The following is a 20,210-nucleotide window of genomic DNA, read 5'->3' as shown; positions in this document are numbered from 1 at the left end:
ACGAGATTGCCAATCGCACGCTCGACACACGATCGCTGAAATGAGATAAACGAATACGCTTAAATCTCCCCGTAAGCTCGTTTCCAGTATGTTCGCAGGATCAAGATTTACGATGAAGTTTAAAAAAATCACACGCGCCTCCCGCGACTCATTGTCGGTATGAGCGTTGTGCGTCTGGCCGCTTTGCGTCATCCTACGAGGTGTATCGTAAAATTTATGCGATATATCATGTGAATCCACGATGTAAAACACGAGAGAACGAGCTGGCGAACAAATGCGAGAATTACTCGCTCGAAGATACGAGATGAATGGAAGCTAATCTTGAATCTTGAATTCCGCTCGTCTGACAGATTAACTCTCACTGATATTCTTATCAAACTGTGACAAACTGTAGATATGAAGGAGAAATGTAACTTACAACAATGCGCATAATGATGACATAAATAAGAAATTAATCTATGATTAGATTGTTTAATATAATTATGTCACGTTAACGTGATACATTATAATTGTGACATTATTATTATTATTATACGCATATGTATATTTTATCGATTATATTCTTATAATTTACACATATATTAGCAATAATATATATAATTATAATCGTTGATTTAATAATGCATTACGCACATATCTACATACATGTTGCATAAGATGTGCAATACATAAAATGAGATAATTACTAGACAAATTAAAAATATTGTTCACGATAAACAATGATAAACACAGAAACGATGCGCAAAATTCACGTGCATTAACATAATTTATGTACAAAGGGAATATAAAGAGAGAAAGAAGAAATACGCAATTGTAAAATAAAGATAGAGAAATAGCGTAAAATATACAGTCACAATTTACCTCGCACAACCTTATGACGCTACGACGTACTGGCCATGTTTATCTCACTATATGTATTTCACTATTTGCTGGCGCTTTAGAACCGAGATAAACAAGCGAGTTTAAACTCGCAAACTTGTTTTTACTCGAGCATCAAAGATTTTCACGAGGATGAAAAACTCTCTCTCTCTCTCTCTCTCTCTCTCCGTTATATATATAAAAACCTTTGTGCAAAGTTTTTATTCACTGGACGGAACAAATGTGATGCGGCATAAATTAAATGTGTCACATTAATGCGACAAAAAGCAAAAATCTGCATAATAAAAAGGGATGCAGCTTTTTTTATTATGCCAGAAAGATTATACAACGAGATGCATTGTAACATTAATAAACTCCCAGTGAGCGTGAAGAAAAGGAGATATAAATACCGGTAAATTAATCTATATATACATTATGAATTAATGTTTGTGCATATTCGCAGATTTTATGCTTGTCATTTTTATGTCACAACGGGACATTTTCGCGTAATCGCACTGCAATATTTATTTTTTATATTTGCGTTTTTCTGCGCTTATCTCACAGTTTTAAATCGAACCACTCACGCGGATGTAAAATTCGTCGTGCAAGTAATCGAGATTCACGTCGGTCAGAACAGTCGCATAGTGCGATTACTGTACACGATGCACGCCATGATGCATTACAGAACTTACAGGGATCGTTGCAAGTGCGGTGTTTCTGAGTGCCGCATTATTGCCTGCCGCTTGAATTAAAACTTCTCGGAAGTTTCGTGCGCTTAATCCTTTCGAAGCACGTGACTGTGAATCACGCCTTGTCTACGGCGCTTTTATTTTTTGCAATAAAGATAACACATACGTGGATTACCTTTACCGAACTCTGTAACGCGACAGATAAGTGTCGCGATGAATTTTACCGTTCGCTTTAATGCAAGACAGAATACTACCTCCCGAGAATTTTAATCTACAAAAATATATAATATTTCAAAAAATTCTAACTCTAATTTTACTCTCTTACGATTGACGCAAACAATCCTCGTAATCTCGTACTTTAAATCTGATTTGGATACAACATTCAACCGGATTGGTCCGAAGAAAGATCGGAATATCTGGGATTCTTAAAGACCAGCGCGTTCCGGCGTATCGTTTAGCTTTGAGAATGACAACCCGTGCCTCTTCGTTATCTAAAAGCGTCGCGACGTTATCCAAGCCATTGAAGCGTAACAGAAGACCCTTCTGCACTTTGCATCTTCAAGCAGCGGGGTATGCCCGGCAGCCCTTTGAGCTTTCAAGACATCAGAGTCGGCTCGCTCGTAGTTCACTCGTCTATTTTTCCATTGCCTGCGTTCCTTGAAAAATCGAACGGGTGCATCCGATCGAAGGTACCAGAGATTTAACATATTATCATATGTTACTTTCATTTTTCATATACAGTGCGTGTTCTCTTTCCGTTTCCTTAAAAAATGTAATAATTCCAAAGAAAGTGATATCTCTATTCTTCTCGTATCAGTTTGTCTTCTACTAATTCAAGTACGTCTTTTTCTTATATTTACGATAAATAAATAAGTGAACTAATTTTGCATTAAATCAACATTATTCTTTATAATTTAAGATTAATACTGAATAAAAATTCTGTCTTTTTAATACTACGTAACAATTAGCGCTACATTAAAATTCGACGGTATCATTACGATTATTCATAGCCGATATAGAATTAATAAAATAAAATACTAAATGCTCAATATAATTGTCCCATAATAATATTTATTTTCATCTCCCTCTGTTTTCTCTAATTTTATTTTCTTTCTTAATCTTTTTATTTTTTTTTCCTATAATCAGCTTTACGCGAACGTACCTCAGTGTATTGTAGAATAATCTTCATTTCTCTCTCTTCTTGTAATGGTTCACTTTGACTTCTTTCCGCGTACCTCGTTGTTAATCAACGGGATAACGGAAATCAATTTATTGCTCCTTTTACGTTATTCCTTTGTGCGGTAATGTACTTTATATTTTTTTCTTTTTATTTTTTCGACAAACTTTCCTCGGAGTCATTAAACGACTCTAGGCTTTCAAGCAAAATCTTCCAGGATGAAAAATGCTAAAGAGGCGCGACTTGTACTATATCAATTGAATTCGTGATATCAGCCAAAAGTAGCAAGAAAAATGGCGAGCGGGATTGCAGCCAGCTACATATACGTACTCTAGCGAGGTGTGTGATATCCTAGAAAAGAATTAGCTTACGAGAAAAGAACTTTAATTAATTTGTTCAAAACATGATCAAAGATGTTAAAAAAATGTAATATATTAAAATATAATTTTTAAATTAAAGAAAATTTTTTACGTAGGTATATATTTAATAAATTTAAATATTTTCTCTTGTTTAAAAGTAAATTTATCTTATGATATCTTAGAATAACTTTTAAATTTGTAACACAACAATTGTATTTTTTCATAAAATTTCTCTTTGATATTTCGTAAACGTTTAAACGTTTAAGGAAATTCAGCTTTAGTTCTAAATTAAATTAAATTAAGTTACAAGTTAGTTCTAAAGAAGATATTATTACTGCACAAATATATTATCTTTTCAGTTGTAATAATATTTTTTTCTAATAATGCAACGACCGTTTGTGATACGGTACGATCTTACGCACCTCGCAATGCAATTGCAAGCACTTTAGTACTGCAAGGTTGGAGAATCGTATATACCATATTGGCGATATCAAAGGAGAACGTAGCGAAGCCATTTGAAATTCATCGTACCTTACGCGCAACGCAATTTCACGATACATCGACCTCTCGTCGATACCATTACGTCTATAAACGCATTTCAAGGTACACAGAGTGAAAGGTATATTGGATAATTTTTTAGAAATTGCAGAGTACACCTTAAAGACCATAGCATCAGATGTAGAAATAATATTGATTGTAGCACGTAGATATGGTATATCGTCAACTTCATAAATCAGTCTCGCTTCATAAAACTTTATAAATCCGTCACGTTAAATTCCAAGCGTATTTGGATTACATTGGGCACTTCTTTTTGGTTTTCATGATTTTATTTCGCCAGCTGCCGCCACAGCGTCGCTTTTAATTCGATGCAGTTTCTGGCCGCGACTTATTCTCTCGAATTCGCGCGCTTGAAAAACGAATGACGACTGACGTATAAAGTTAAAAATTCGAAAAATTTTCAATGCAGACGACATGCAAAACCAAATACTCGAAAAATTCGGTCAATCGAAATTGCTAACGGCAGCAATTTTATACAATGCTTGCTTGCATTCAAAAATGCTGAAACATTCAATACTGAAATATTCTTTCTCGATTTCGATATGAAGTTATATAGCGTTATTCATATAGTCAATATTCTATAAGAGGGGCTTATAATACAGAGTTCTTTAATCTTATTCAAAATATTAAAAAAATTAAGTGGAAGGACGTTATTGTTTCTTTGCACTCTGCATTACGGCTTACATCGTAAATATTGCGGTAAGATTCAGCGGTCGAGAAAAATATTTCGTCCAAGTGTTCGGTGTGTTTTTGATACACGCGTCTTTGCGCCAAAATTTATACTTTAAGTAAATCGAACTCGGGGATTTCGTCCGCGTATTATTTCCGTGCAGTTTCGCGCTTTGTTCCATCTTCATTTGTCTGGCTCTTTATGTGCGCGTAATCTACCGTGCGGCGAAACATTGCAGCCAGTTTTCCTCAAGAATTGATAGCACTGCGTGCGCACGAGAAACGATCGCTATCGATACATCGGAAATGCACTACGAAGAAAACAGCGGGGCCACTAACAACTCGCCGAGCTTATCTTCCAGAGGCAATTTCGAGCAGTTAAAGTGATGTAGATTCTATCCGAAGAACGAAATTACAAGCATGCTTCCAGCGATACGGAACTATGCGTGAAGAACAATGGTTTTTAATAGTTTTGAAAAATTATTCGTCGAAGAAAGATCCCAAATTATAAATTCGCACAAATTTTATACATACATGTATATACAATGAGGATCTGGAAAAAAGCAAATAAATTTCGGTTTAAAAAATAGTTTATATATGTTAGGCAGCATATAAAAAATGGAAATAATCGGAAAATTTTTATGTAGACTTATAATTGATTATAAATACAGATAAAACTCTGAATATATATATATATATATATATATATATATATATATATATATATATATATAAAACTTTAATAACTGCGAGAATCTTTAAATGCTGATCGTAAAATTTCATGCATCCCGAATTTATAATGAAATTTTAGCCACTTTTATGTTGCTTTGTAAAAGTTCAAGAGTATAAAAGAAACTTGGGTCGTTTCGCAGGTCAACGTAGAAATTTTAAAAAAGCTCTGCGTTTGTTAATTTTTTTATTACTGATGTTGCAACGAGACATGGCTGTACTATTTGCAGCTTGAAAGATTTTCTCGAGGAAAAATATCTCATAAATAGCGAGATGCTTCTGAACGTCATAAAGTATAAATTTTTTGTGTGTGTTAGAAAATTAAAAAATATTCGAAATTAAATAAACTATAGATTATGCGTATTAATGGTGCAAAATCAGAAAATAATCAGCTACAATTTTATATATATATTATATATATATATATATATGTGTCTATTTTAAACACTAATAATGTGTTATAGTACAAAAATTAAAAAGTTTACAAAAAATGTAGAATTGAATAATTTATTAATAATTATTTTGATTACTAATTGCTTTTATAAAGTAATTTAAATTTGATTAGTTTAGTTTTTGAAAACCACATTTAAAACTTTTCTCTAAAGTCACTGATCAATAGGTTAATTTACCGAGCACTAGCACATACCGTCGTAAAAATGTATACATGCAACATGAATATCAACTCTTGACATATTTTCGAAGATCCTTGGTAGAACGTATCAACGTGAATATATCAAAAGTTATTAATCTAGGCAATTCAGCGAAGGATCTCTCTGCGATATAAAAATAACGAAATTCCATATATGTTAATTCAATGGTAATTTTATTAGTTGTAATGTGTCACCAGTTACGAATGATTATATTCTTTGCCAAGTTGAGAGTATTCGGAAATTTAAAATCGATTTAATGTAAATTTAATTTAATTTTAATATCTTTAATGGAAATACGAGAGATAAATTATGAGATAAATATAATATCTTCATTTGACAAGAAATTGCATTATTTACAGTATTCATTGACGAATTGTTAATACTGATGCGTCTGTTCCTCAATTTTTAATAAAAATTATGTATTTATATAAATGTTTGTTTCTGATAATCGCAATCTCGTAGTAGATTTAAGAAAATTACTCGGTAATATTGTCCTCCTATCTCAATCGATTCTATGTCGGGCGCGACTAATCAAAAAAATGAAGAGTATCAAGCCAAAGACCATTTAAACGTTTTTCCAACAGAATCATTACGATCGTACGGTGAATCGTTCGGGGAAGCGACTGGAATGAAAGAAGATTCCAATCTACCGCGAGACAGACAAGAAGTCGCGAAAATCCGGCGGAGAGGATAGAAGCGGAGAAAGTGAAGTCGTCGAAAGCGCAAGAAGAACAACGCGACAAGATCGTAGGTAGCGGTTACAAAACCGTTGGAACACGAGTTTCCGAGCTTGACGTTCTAAAACGAATAGGAGGGGGCGACATAGTGGCGAAAGAAAGGGGCAAAAAGAGGCGGCGAGGGAAAGCGCAGAATTGCGAGCGGGTCCGGTCGGCGAAAGAATGGGAAAAGTTAAGGGACGAGGCGACTCGTCTTGGTCGAGGGGTAGTTTCGCTCCGCTCGTTTCGGACCGTTTAAATCGTTCGCTGTGCGCGAGAATACGAGCGTACGCTTCTCTATCCCCTTGGCCGCGTCTCTTCTTCTCGCGTTCGCTCAAGCGCGACGACGGTAGTAAGTATCAGGCAGTACGATAGCGCGAGTTGCATCCAAAACGAAGAGAGCGACCTGGGGAAACTACCTACTTAATTCTACTCTCCACCCTCCCCCTACGCCTGCTGGACGTTTCGTGTTTCGGGTGAAAAATACAGGCTTCCTCGCACATTCGTTTCCGCGAACGTTCACCGGTAATGATGTACGCGGTGCGCGCCGCCTTAATTTCCTTTTGCAGTTTCTGTAGTTACACAGTCTAATGGATTGTTAAATTATGATATTCCGCAGAGAAAAATTCTCAAAATGAAACTCGATCCCTTCGGTACGCAACGTGAAATATATCTTGAAACTTCAATATTTAAAGTATTAAAAAATTCTATCAAAAATGAATAAAAAAATCATTTTTTTCTAGCTATAAAGTTCATATATAATCAAATATGATGATGATGATGATGCTATTTTAAGAACAAAATATCTTGAAATATGTTAGCGTCGGCATAATATAAGACGCGGAGAACAAAGGCTAATTAATGACATTTTAATGAAGTTTCAATTAAATATCGATAAGATTACGTGAGATGAGTATTTGTGCGCTTTAATTTAAAATTTTATCATTTCTTATCTTCAACACATATGATTTTTATCGCTTACTTCAATTTTATTTCCAATGAGTAATATAGTAATCAATACACTATTACTTAATGGAATAAATATTATAAACTAAGATTATATGAAATGTTCACATGCTCTTTCTCTTTCTTTCTCGTGCGACAGTCGTATATAAAATATTTTCTCGTTACGATATTATACGATAATAAATTCTCGCTTTCTAAAATGTCTGGTTTATCAATGCAAAATGCAATAGTTACAATTGCATCGGGAGGATTCGAGGAATCAAGTATGCGCCAAGTTTTTCGCAGCCATTGGCGGAAGAATGTCATAACGTGACAGTTGCAGCCGTTGGCGAATCCAGGTCGCGTCGCACGCGATTCCCAGGGAACTCAAGGCGAAACTCTTCGAAAGCCGAGATCGTCGTCCTCGGTTTTCGGATTTCGCGGTTCGCATTCATTAGCGGACTCGAAATTGCGGCGATCCGCGCGAATGTGACTGTGTCAGATTGGCTGTGATAGCATCGGAGAAGTTGGTAGCGCGGAGACAGGATAGCGCTCGGTGGACATCGCGGGGATTTTCCAGGCACGCCGGGATCGAGGTTGCAAACCCTCAGCCACAGGAACAGAACAGTAGGGAGGGGGTGGCACTGACATCACGACCTACATACAGGCCATTGTGCTTCATACCGTATATATCCCAGTCGGTTGCGTCATCGGACGGCACAGCCGCAATGTCGAGTCCGGATTTCGGACTCGAAGGCAAGGCAAAGGCGATCACCGATCCCTGGACGCGAGTCCCGTCCCGTTGTTCGGGGATAGTTAAATAGCGACGAGAAATTCGATTGTGACTCTTGGAGCAAAACTCGTAGATTTAAAGTCACAACTGTAAGGGAAGGGTCGATTTCACGTAGATATATTTCTCTTTGAAGACGCCTCTCATAATTTTTCTTCCATCTCGACTGCTAAGTTAGAGTTCTCGCTTTGCGATGAATAACAAAATATTACGGATAAATTTTGCACGCAACGAATACAAATCTACATATAAATTCTGGAATAAATTTTTAAATTAATTTAATTCTTTTATTTTATTATTATTAATATGTAATAATAAAATAAGTTAATATATTTGGTCATTTCATGTAATAAGAAATTGGATATAAATTTTGGTACAAACAACATAAATCTACTTATATTTTAAAACAAATTTTCAAATAATCCAATTAATTAATATCAAATAAATAATTAAATCAAATAAATAATTACATTTTTGATATAATCATAATTTTTTTTTTTTTTTTTTTTTAACAAACTGCGATATGAATATTGTGTCGCTACAAGTCCAAGAAAATAAAGGCTGCAATCTCTCTGTTACGAGATATTGGAAATTGCATAAAATCTACATATTTATTGTAAGAAATTAGTTTGTTTCCCATAATATTTAGCGTTTCGCGGAGTTCTGCAGCATTCTCCGTTGCGAACCTTTATTAAAACGCTCGCTGTTTTGTTATGCAATCTCGCCAACACTTTTCGGCATCGTACTTTCAAATGAAATAATGAGCGAGGGAGATTGTGCATCCGAGCCGCAACTGCATTCTACTGCTCGGCGTGCTGTATAATCGAGTTGCGTCATCGGCCGATGGCGCAGCTGCAATGTCGAGCCCGGATTCCGGCCTGGGCACAGCAAACTTGGCTCTTGATCGTTTTCAAGTGGCGCATGCTCGGCACAGTACGATAGAATCGTTCTTTTTGTCATAGATGCTATTTTTTTCGCCGCTTTCGCGTAGCGAAAGTTAAGTGGCTTAATGAGAGCGAAGTGTCGAATAACACTGTTTCGATTTATTTAAATTGGCATTTAAATAAATCGAAAGAAAGAAGCTCTGTTTTGTGTGTGCGTGTGTCAATAAATTGCGTTGCACCGGCGTTGTGCAGATTTAAACATCGCACCGAACGATCAATAGAGAGCACACGGAGTATGAAGATTAAAATTATCAATACAATATCTTTCCTTACAATACCCTTACTCAAACAAGAAGATAACTTTAAAATTTTAAAAGGCAGAATAAAATTCTGTTGAAATATTATTATTATTATTATTATTATATTGGCATGATGAAATAGAGGGAGTATGCAATTTCAGTAACAATGGATAACTTGTAAAAAACGCATAAAAATTTTTTTTCTACGAAACAAATATGCCGGGCTCTTTTTTTACCGGCAAACAGCATCGAACAAAGAAACCTTATACAGAATATTAAAAAAGTAATTTAGACCTCGATGTGTCACAGGCGCACACACAGAGTTGCACATAAAATGTATCATTAAAGTTAAAATCAAAGAGTTACGGAATACATTTTCTGTTCTGACTTCATCACTCGCTGAATCACTTCAGTCGTGCGAGCGTCGACGATAAACGCGCATAGATGTGTGAGAGAAAAAATGTATAATATATTCAATATTGAAATTTTATTGCACCGTGCGAATCGCTAGCGGCGATGGAGAAGTACCTTCTCTCCGGATACATTTTCAGGGCGCCGCGAGAGTCTTGCAGGGCCCGTCACTTACCCTTTGTAATTGAATGCGGAACACGACGTGAATCTTCCGGAAGGACACATGACACAGCAGTGCGAAATCTCTAAATTTATGCAGATCGCACGCGCAAACGCGTGCGATTCTATTTTACACGTGCGTGCGTCACGTGTGAATGTCGAGTGCTCGGCGCGTATTGCTTTTCCGAGATTTCCATCTCGTTCATTGAACGAGAATCTCTAAATTAAGCCGCGACAATTTGGCTAGAACAATTAAAAGCAAACAGCTTATCTTACTTTTCTCTTTTTATTTAACATGCTTAATCGTTATGCGCGTTTTTGTTAATGGCACTTTATTATTGCATCGCTAGATCAACAAATTCAGCAAATGCATGGTAAAATAGGTCGCATATACAGAATATTCTATCGAGCCAACGTAAATTTCCGATGCATCTATCATGGGAGTCAAAAGCATTACGCTTATGTAACGCATATGATGCCGACAGAGATATTAAGTTCAGATATAAATGCACATTTCTTCGTTCGTTGATTAAGTTCGAACATATTAATATATTGTCAAGTCGATTACGATGCACAAAAATATATATATATTTTAGCGTTCTTCGAATTTATAATGAGAATTATGATGCGCACTATTCCTGCAACTTCTCTATTTATATTGTTATATTAGTTTTCGAGAATAAATTTTTTGAAGAATTAATAATACTGCTTACCTTTAATCGGCTATCGGTATTTCACAAATACATTGATATAATTGATGGAAAATATTTTTATCGAGATAAGAATTTTTAATATGCGAATATCTTTAGTATCTTTAGCTTTTAACTGTAAATTTTAGTAACGTAATTTAAGTAGATATGTAGATAAGTATATAAGCAGATATGAAAATTTTTCTAAAAATGCATATAAATAAATATTCATAAAAAAATTAAATTATTTAAAAAATTAATAATGTAGCCATTTGAAATAAATGTTACAAAATAAACATGATATATGCAGAAAGAGAGATACAAAAGAAGCAAGAACTATTAACTTTAACATCTCCTATTAAAACGCAAAACCTGATTTAATCGCTAAGAATGACTTAGTTTGCAACAGACGATTGAAAAGAGCGTTTAAATGAACACAGAGATTGTTTCATAGGGATTGTATCATTGATTTCGATACTTAATCAAATTGTACATGGATCAATTTCTATTCGAAATACACGCGAGCTGCACATTGTTTCAAATCAGTGAATAACTTTAATTAATATAGAACACAAAATCGTCGATTCGATAAAACGGATATGCCCTGTTTGAACCTTGCCACCATTTGTGTTCTAGCTCTAAAGTTTGTTGAAACTCCCGATTTTCCAGTTAAATGCCAAGTTTGTTAGCAGCCGTATCAGCGATCTTAATTCCTCAGTTTAGGATAATATGATGAAATGAAAACTTTTGTCAAACGAGCTAATTTATATATTATATAAATGCAGACCCGCTTTAAATTATATACGTGTATTTTTGGCATTATCGCAGTATGTGAAAATTTGCAATAGTATCGTATATTACGTATACATATAAATACGTATAAATATACATTGTCAAAGTTCTAATTTGAATGAAATACTTTTATGAAGTAAACATTATTATACAAAAATAATACAATAACATTTTTCTGATACTTTTTAGATGAATAGATTCTATAAAAAGTTTTTTATGCGTTATCGAAATCATTAGTAATATCGTTAGTTGACATCATTTCTCGGAAATCGACGTGACAGTATAAATAGAAAAGTTTCAAAAACAATGCATGTCATACTTGATCATAAATGTGAAGAACACAATGATATTCTTGTGCGTCGTAGTTGTCCTAACAATATGTCATTGTGCTGGAACTCAATCAACGAACACCGAAGGAAATGTTACGTATATAAATTACACTGACGACGATTCTGTCGGATATGAAATGGTTGAAAGTAATTACAATAGTAAGTATAATATAATACAACAAAGAGACTTTTTATATGTACACAATATATCTAAAATAATTTTAAATTCTTTTTACCAATTTACATAACAACTCGCGCTAATATGAGAATATAATATTTTGAGGCACAATTTACTCTTAAGAAAAATATATTGTATATGCAATACTTTCTAATTTAGAATATATTTTTAACTATATCAGCTTCGTATTAATGTGTGCTATTATTTTTCTTAAATAATATGTCTAATATGTATTGTATATATTTATATGTAGTTTTCTATATATTAATGTGTGTGTGTGTGATATTATTATTTTTTTTTTTTTAAGCAACGGATGTTCCAAAATTGACTCCTTATATATCGGGTGGGTCATTTGCGAAACTCGGACAGTACCCATATATGGCAGTAGTACACAGACTCGTGGGTTACGGTGTAATCGACAAATGCGGCGGCACAATCGTATCTAATAGATGGGTTCTCACAGCTGGACATTGCGTAGCAAATAAACCACGAATATTTCTTATCGTGTTTGGTATCGTTGATAAGTCTGGCATAGGATATAATTGGTTCGTTGGTCCCGGACTGTCAATGATTACAATTGAAGTAGTCTTACACCCACAATATGAAAAGTACGTCAACGATATTGCCTTACTTCATATGCCGAGTGACATACCTTTTTCTGGTAAATTTATTTAAGTTAACATTTTCTTTTATTTTTAATTGTTTCTATTTATGCATCGCATAGTTATTATTTATATGTGCCATCTTTGGTGATTGTCATTAATATTTATTAGTTTTCATATCATGTGTATAATTTTAAATATATTGACTAGCAAGAAAGAAACAGAGTAAAATTATTTCATATAATTATCGTAATTATTGTAATGTTAAAATTTTTTAAGAAATAATAGTATCGTAATAAGAATAATCAAATATATAATTTTTCCATTTGTAGCGACTATTCAACCCATAAAACTTGCCGATCATAGTTATGAGGGTGAAGTTTTGGTGAATAGAAACGCTAACGTAATTGGTTGGGGAAAAGATAATATCACTAGTCGTGGTACAACAAATCTTAAATACGCTACATTGCCGATCATGTCAAATGAGGAGTGCAACCAATATTGGAAAATCACCGATAAGCACATTTGCATGACTCCAGGATTAGAACAAGATGCTTGTCACGTAAAGTTATAAACAATAATTATAATAAAATATTACAGGTTTAGAAGATATTCGAACACAAATGCGCGCGAATAAATTTTTTTTTTTTTTTTTAATTTTAATAAGTTCTAAAGTACTTTTTCATAAATACATATATGATCTGTTGATTTATGATTATGCTGTATTTAGGGCGACAGCGGGGGTCCTCTGACAATAACGGAGAATGGCCAGGATATTCAAGTCGGTATAGTAAGTTTTGGAGACGCATATTGTCCTAGCACTTTTCCTAAAGTATTCACAAGAGTTACTGCATTTACGGAATGGATTCGCGATACTATAAATACATATTTTACATATCACATATGCTATTTCTTACCACCCGATAACTTTTAATGTAAATTTTAGTAACATAATTTAAATGGTAATATGTTGTAGAAACATTTATTATTATTCGAAAAGATAGATTTTTTTTCCAAAAATATGTATAAATTTATATTTATTAAAAAAAAATTAAATTATTTAAAAAATATATAATGTAGCCACTTGAAATAAATGTTACAAAATAAATATGATACGCAGAAAGAAAGATAAAAAAGCAAGAACCAGTAATTTTAACAATTCCTATTAGAATGAAAAACCTGATTTAATTGCCAAGAATGATTTAATTTGTAAGAGATGATTGAAAAAAGCGTTTAAATAATATAAAGATTGTTTCATAAGGATTATATCATTGATTTCGATATTTGATCAAATCGTACATGGATCAATTTCTAATTGAAATACACACGATCTGCACATTGTTTGAAAGCAGCGAATAACTCGAGTTAGTAGAACACGATATCGTTAATCCAATTAAACGGATATGTCCCATTTGAACCTTTCCACCGTTTGTATTCTGCCTCTAAAGTTTGTAAAAATTTCTTCTGTAGAAAAGTTTTCCGATTAAATGTTAAGTTTATTACCAATCGTATCAGTTATCTTAATTTCTGAACATTTAGAAAAATACAGATGGAAAGTTTCGTCGAACGAATTAATTAACGTAAATACAGACACGCTACAAAATTATTCTTTCGGCATTATTGCAATATGTAAGAATTCGAAATAAAATGGCAAATCATTAAATGAAATTTCTCTTCCTAAAGTTCTGATTCAAATGAAACGCTTTTATAAAGTAAATATCATTATACAAATATATAATAGCATATTCTCGAAATCTTTTAGATGTAATAACTTTTATAAAAACTTCTTTATGCCTTATCAAAGTCATTAGTAAACTCGTTAATTGTCATCATTTTTCGAAAATCAATGTGACAGTATAAATGGAGAGTTTCAGAACAGTTCGCCTAATAGTTTATCATAAATCTGCAAGGAAAAATATTTCTGTGTCGCGATCATCTTGACAGTGTGCCAAAATGCTCGAAGTCAGTACACCGATGAAAATGTTACCTACATAAAATACGCAGAGAATGGTTCTATTGTATACGAAATAAATGACATTGCGAATAAGCGTGACGCGAATTGGAGGCCGGTGTCTTTGGTTTTTGAAGCGTTAAGGATCAGAGACGTCGATTGATGTCTTTTGATATTTTCGGTCTCGTGCGGCACTATTATCGGACAAACTTCCAATTGTTTTAATTAATGCATTCACAGTTTGATATGTTCTAAAAAATGCGCAGAAACTGGTCCTTTACAAAGTTCAGCTCATACAAACCGCAATGTGTCAATGCATAGATTTAATATTATTTAATATGTATAACTTTTAATATTCAAAAAATATATATATTATTCATAAAATCGTGCTCATTATATACATAAGAATTTTAATATATAATTAATGAAATAATTTTACACTAATTATAATTTTTTCTTTTTTAAATCTTATTGTACGAATTTGTTGGATTGTTTTTACAATGCAATTGACATCGAGTGATCGATAAGTTTCACGATTGTTAAATCAAACACGTATAACAATTAATTGTCCATCTATCGCGATTCAACGTAAATACAACCTGTTCGCGTAATACGAATGATTCTAATCGACGTAACATTGACACGACGAGATTCGACACATGAACTTCATTTCATATGTCATACGGCAGCATCCAACGGTCGAATGCTCGCTCATTTAACATATTCGTAAATCAAAAACAATTACTGCTGCTTTACACGCTCGCAATAATAATGCACCGAGCCGAAAAGGGTTTAATATACAGGATGGATACATGCTCGACAATTGCGCTTTTGCAATTTGTTCGCACAAAGCGACACTGGGTAACTTGTTCCCGACTCGAGTAACAAGCGATTGTCCCGAGGGGGGTTAACAACTATCCAGCGGGACCCTCTTTTCGCCACCCCATCCTCCAGGAATGGCGGGGAATAACCGTGTTTCCTCCTTCCATCCACGGTCATTACCAGCTATCACGCAGGATACGATTTTGGTCTCGTGGACCGTGCATAATGGCCACTCCGTTCCGCGCCATTGTGACGTCGCCTTTAAAAGTTCACCGGGTACTCAGCGAGATGCTGAATAAGCGAAATCGTTTGGCGCCTTTATATGAATTTCTGTAACCATGTTCCTCCTTTCGTTAGGAAATATCAGTTGTTAGTTTAGAAAATCAAGCTTCTCGATGCAGGTTTTCGAGTTATTATTCGCCAGGTCTATAACCGATACTTAATTACACACAACCATACCTTTATATCTGTTCAATTAAATATTAAATACAATGTAGATTTTAGAAAAACACATTTTTTGCTAAATGCAATATTTCTAACGTTATAAATAGATAGATAAATAAAAGCATTTCTTTTACTATAGCTTTTACTATACTTCTTTTAAAATAGCTTTTCTCTAATTTATTAATCGTTGAGTTTGATATAAAACGCCATAATTAATTCTGAATTAATTCTGAATCTCTTCACATAATTTGATATTTGCAAGTGTCAAAAGAATGTCAGAAGAATAATATTAAAGCGTATTTATATATTAATTTAAATTAACCCATTCGACGACAATTTCCATTATCATATTATTCTAAATGTTCAAAAATTAAGATCGCTGACACGATATTATAATTATAATTTTGTAATAAGACTTATGCGCTACTTTTTCAAGTTTGCACATTTCTCTCCTTCTTCTCAGAAATCGTTGCAATCTTCAACCGACATTCGTAAACAAAGAATATCGATCGTCATAAGTTTTTTGTCTTGAATTCTCGACCGTAACGGGCCTCATTTCCTTTCCATTCATTTCTCATCTCTATCGTTCACCATACCATCTTCCCTCAGCACATTCGAATGATAGTCTCATTTCAGTCAACCGAAAATAATTAAAAGCGGAATATGCACTGCAAGAACGCCAAACATAGATACTCTGCCTAAATCCCCCCACACCATTTATTAATTATAAAATAAAAAAATATCTAACATTCAAGCTTTCATATTATAAATATAGTGATCATGATATAAATAATCATTATTTCAAAAGTAAATTCTTAAAGATAAATTTCACATTTTAAAATTCTTTTGATCTATTGTATATAGAAAGAGAGAGAGAGAGAGAGAGAGAGAGAGAGAGAGAGAGAAATGTGATAAAAACGTAAGCACTACTATTTCGACTTATTGTTAGTTTCTCTCTTTCTCCCTCCTTCTTATTTTTGCCAAAATTTTTTAACTTTTGAAGTGTTGGAAACATTGAGAGTATTAGATAAATAATGAAAAAAGGTAAAGAGAGAAGACTCTGTGTGAAGATAATATAATGTATCACTGTCGTCAGAGTTTATACAGATTAAGCATTTAATTGCGTTCCAGGCGCTTAGTGTAAAACTTGCAAACATGTAAGCTTTGAACAGCTACACGCGGCTTTAAGTTTCGTCGAGCTCGCCCGAGATTTTACGATCGACCGACTCGGACGAAGGCTTGATCCCGGATTCGGATACAGTGTTAGCTGTCTCCAACGTCTATCCCGAAGTCGACACTCTACAGATATTGTTTTCGGCTTGACCTGGTCTCATTCGATAAGTCGATTGCAATGGAAGGAAAAATCCACATCCAACATATTATTCTTTCATATTCATGATATGTTTAAATCCTTCCCAAATTTCGTACTTTATTTCGCGAAAATGCATTAAAGTTCATTCAGATCAATTCATGTTATAAAATTGATAAATAGTGAACCGTATATAAAAAAATATATTGATTTTTTAATAAGAATATTAGAGCTTGCGAAAAGAAAGAGAAGAAATTATTTTGTATTATATTGCATTTTATCTGAAAATTATTGAAATATGTAAAGTATAAAACTGAAAAAAAAAATCGATGTTAAAACATTCAAGCATTTCTTAAACCGACAATATTATTCCATTTTTTTTTAACTTTTTTATATGAAAAATCAATGACAGAAGGCACAATACCTTTAAAAAAACAGATATTTTTTTATATAACTGCTAGATTGAAGAGGGATACAAATGAGTAACGAAAGCAAAATCGAAATTCTTGAATGAAAAATAAAAAAGTTTGACGGATTTCGGTGGGATCATTCTTATTACAGGAATTTTACGGCGAAGTAAGAGGTGAAACGAACGAAAATGCGCCAATGTTCGTGCTGGAGGATTCGATATAGTACAGAGCCGGTGGCGGAATAGGAAGTCGAATTTTATAGGTTCCTAGGAGTTCTCTCGACGTTTTCACGAGATATATTACATCTTCAGATATGCCACTGATGATCGAGAGCTTCCTGCCAATCTGCTTCTCGATGCAAATTGATAGCAATTGATGCATTCGTATGCGTTTTGAATGATTATGATCAGAAAGTTGTTTGCTATACTTAAACCTACGTTCAAACTATTAGAGAAGTAAAATAAAATAGCACATTAAAAGAATTATATTTACACAGTTATATAATTAAATTATATAATTACTAAATTCCCCTAAGATTCACATAACAAAAACCAGATACGAAATTATCCCCGATATTATCGAACCAAGAAAATAAAAACTTCAGCGATCCTTAAATAAATTTAAAAATGATTTTACGCGCTTCAAGAACTTTATAGCTGTACTTTGTGCAGTTATTGTTCGACAAATGGCGATGGAAGTAAAGAAAGGGAAGCAATTTACTTGTTCAGATTTTTCAATTCGCTGTATGATATTTATTACAAGCACCGATCAAACAGAGACAGCAATCGCAAAATAGCACGCCGTTATCGAGCCGTACGTCCGGACGCGATGTAGCTGCATCTGCATCCGGACTTTATCCGGTATAATCAACGGCTCATATTTTCCGATGGAAGGGAAAGGGAACTAGAGGATACAGACGAACGAGGAGAAAAGTAAGTTTAATGGGTCAGGATGCGAGAGGCGCAACCTCCCGACCATCGAGAGTCGAAGAGAAAATGGGGGAAAAGAAGAATATCTACAGAATTATTATTCAGACCGGGTGTGGATTCTCACTCTCCCTCTCTTTCATCCTCTCAATCTCTGACGTTCGCGAAGTTATAACGACCGAGGTGCGCTTTCTTGAACTCCGACCTCGTTATCGTACGGGATAAATACGTGATTTACATCGACAGCGTCGCGCAGATGTGCATTGCTCATTTGAATTGCAACTAGATGCCTGGATTGTCTCATTTTCTAGTATAAAAAAAATTTTTAATATAGAGGAAAAAAAGAGAGATACAATATATCCATTATTATTTCATTTTAATTATATGTAGATTACACATGTAAAATTATACATTTAACATTTAAAAAAAAAATTTTTTAGCATGTCTCATGTTTCCTCCTCTTATATCCTTTTGATTCTTGAGAGATTTTTTTTACGCAATGCTGCTGATATTTTTCATTATTGAAGAATGTAATATCTTTATACATATATATCGCTTACATATATATATATATAATAACGAGAGCAGTAAAATAATAATTTTCTCCATATCTCGAATAATCGAAAAATAATTAATACTGCAATGTATCGTGTAGGCGATGTCGGTAGGAGGATACTTGCAGGAATACGGATCTCTCGGTTACATTCTATATTCCATCAGTGCTTATATTTCACAGCCGCTCGATATCCGATATATATATATATATATATTTATTTACATATGTATTTACATATGTAATTACATGCGTACTATGCAAACCCGCGCGCCGGATTTCGCGCACACCGCGTATATCAATTAACAATTATCCTATTAAATAATTCCAACATTCGATCGTTAATATCGCCCATCGCAATTAGTCTCGTCGATCCATAAACGACCGCGCGCATAAATCTTCGCGAACAACGAGCCTTTCCGCAGCCCTTCCGTATTTCCTCGGCCACGTTTCTCCCCCCTTTCCCCGCCCCTCATTAAGATGCTGTACGTTAAGTGCGATAAAAAAAGCTGACACCTAATTTCTTCCCCGCGACAAGTCGCGCTAAACAATCCGCCTTCGCTCCTGCGCTCATTATTTCTCAGACGTTATCACGCCGGCTGCTCGCGTATCAATGTCGAGCATCGCGGACCTATTAATTGTGCGGTTCTATCGCGGCAGTTGCCTAAATTAACCCGCGGATTAACCCCGCTCTGTGATGGACATCCCTCTTTCCACGAACATTTATAATAGATTAATATATATACATAGGGTCAAACGAGATAATTGAGATCATCGGTTATATAAATAGATCTACATAATAATTTTTAAATAATAAGAAACTGATAAAAATATATACTATAAATTTATCTAACTAATAAAAAATTCTAGGATATAAAATTATATTTATAAAATCATTATAACATCACGAGTAGTCAATTATTGGAAAACAATTAAGATATATAATGGCCTTTAATTATATACAAAGTTATTTTTGTGTGTAGAAAAAAAAGGCTGTGAAGCTTAGATTTTTCTTTACTAAATGAAAAATATTGATATCCGTAAATTCGCGCTTAAACTGCATCCTCATGGTGCCGTCAATCGCGACCGTCGTCGCTAACTTTATAAATTAAGGTAACATTAATAGAGTATTTTGTCCGTTTGGACACGATGATGCCGTGATACATAAGCCAGATGATAATTAATGAGCTAGAAACTTTGGTTATCCCACATTGGCCGCAACAATACGCACTGAGGCGGAACGCGAGGCAAGATGCGTCAACGTTAGATAAATGTTTCACAACAAACTCGGTTGATGAATCATTAGCCGAAT

At 34.0% G+C, this 20,210-nt stretch overlaps 2 protein-coding genes and 1 long non-coding RNA gene across 8 annotated transcripts in view; 2 read left to right on the top strand and 1 right to left on the bottom strand.

Moving 5' to 3' along the window:
- LOC138939979 (uncharacterized) overlaps positions 1-20,210 on the top strand; it is a 128,316-nt gene that overhangs the window by 21,584 nt on the left and 86,522 nt on the right. The gene's annotated exons all lie outside the window — the stretch shown is intronic.
- LOC138939976 (uncharacterized) overlaps positions 1-20,210 on the bottom strand; it is a 156,520-nt gene that overhangs the window by 88,300 nt on the left and 48,010 nt on the right. The gene's annotated exons all lie outside the window — the stretch shown is intronic.
- LOC138939890 (chymotrypsin-1) lies at positions 8,998-18,785 on the top strand. Its single transcript, XM_070308185.1, has 5 exons — positions 8,998-9,073; positions 12,189-12,542; positions 12,816-13,045; positions 13,214-13,352; positions 18,736-18,785. The coding sequence occupies exons 1-5, from the start codon at positions 8,998-9,000 to the stop codon at positions 18,783-18,785; spliced, it is 849 nt and encodes a 282-aa protein (XP_070164286.1).

Source organism: Polyergus mexicanus, unplaced genomic scaffold (assembly GCF_030449975.1).
Source record: "Polyergus mexicanus isolate NDT 795.1 unplaced genomic scaffold, iyPolMexi1.0 SCAF_15, whole genome shotgun sequence".
Classification (NCBI taxonomy): Eukaryota; Metazoa; Arthropoda; class Insecta; order Hymenoptera; family Formicidae; genus Polyergus; species Polyergus mexicanus.
This window is presented reverse-complemented; position numbering and strand designations above follow the sequence as displayed.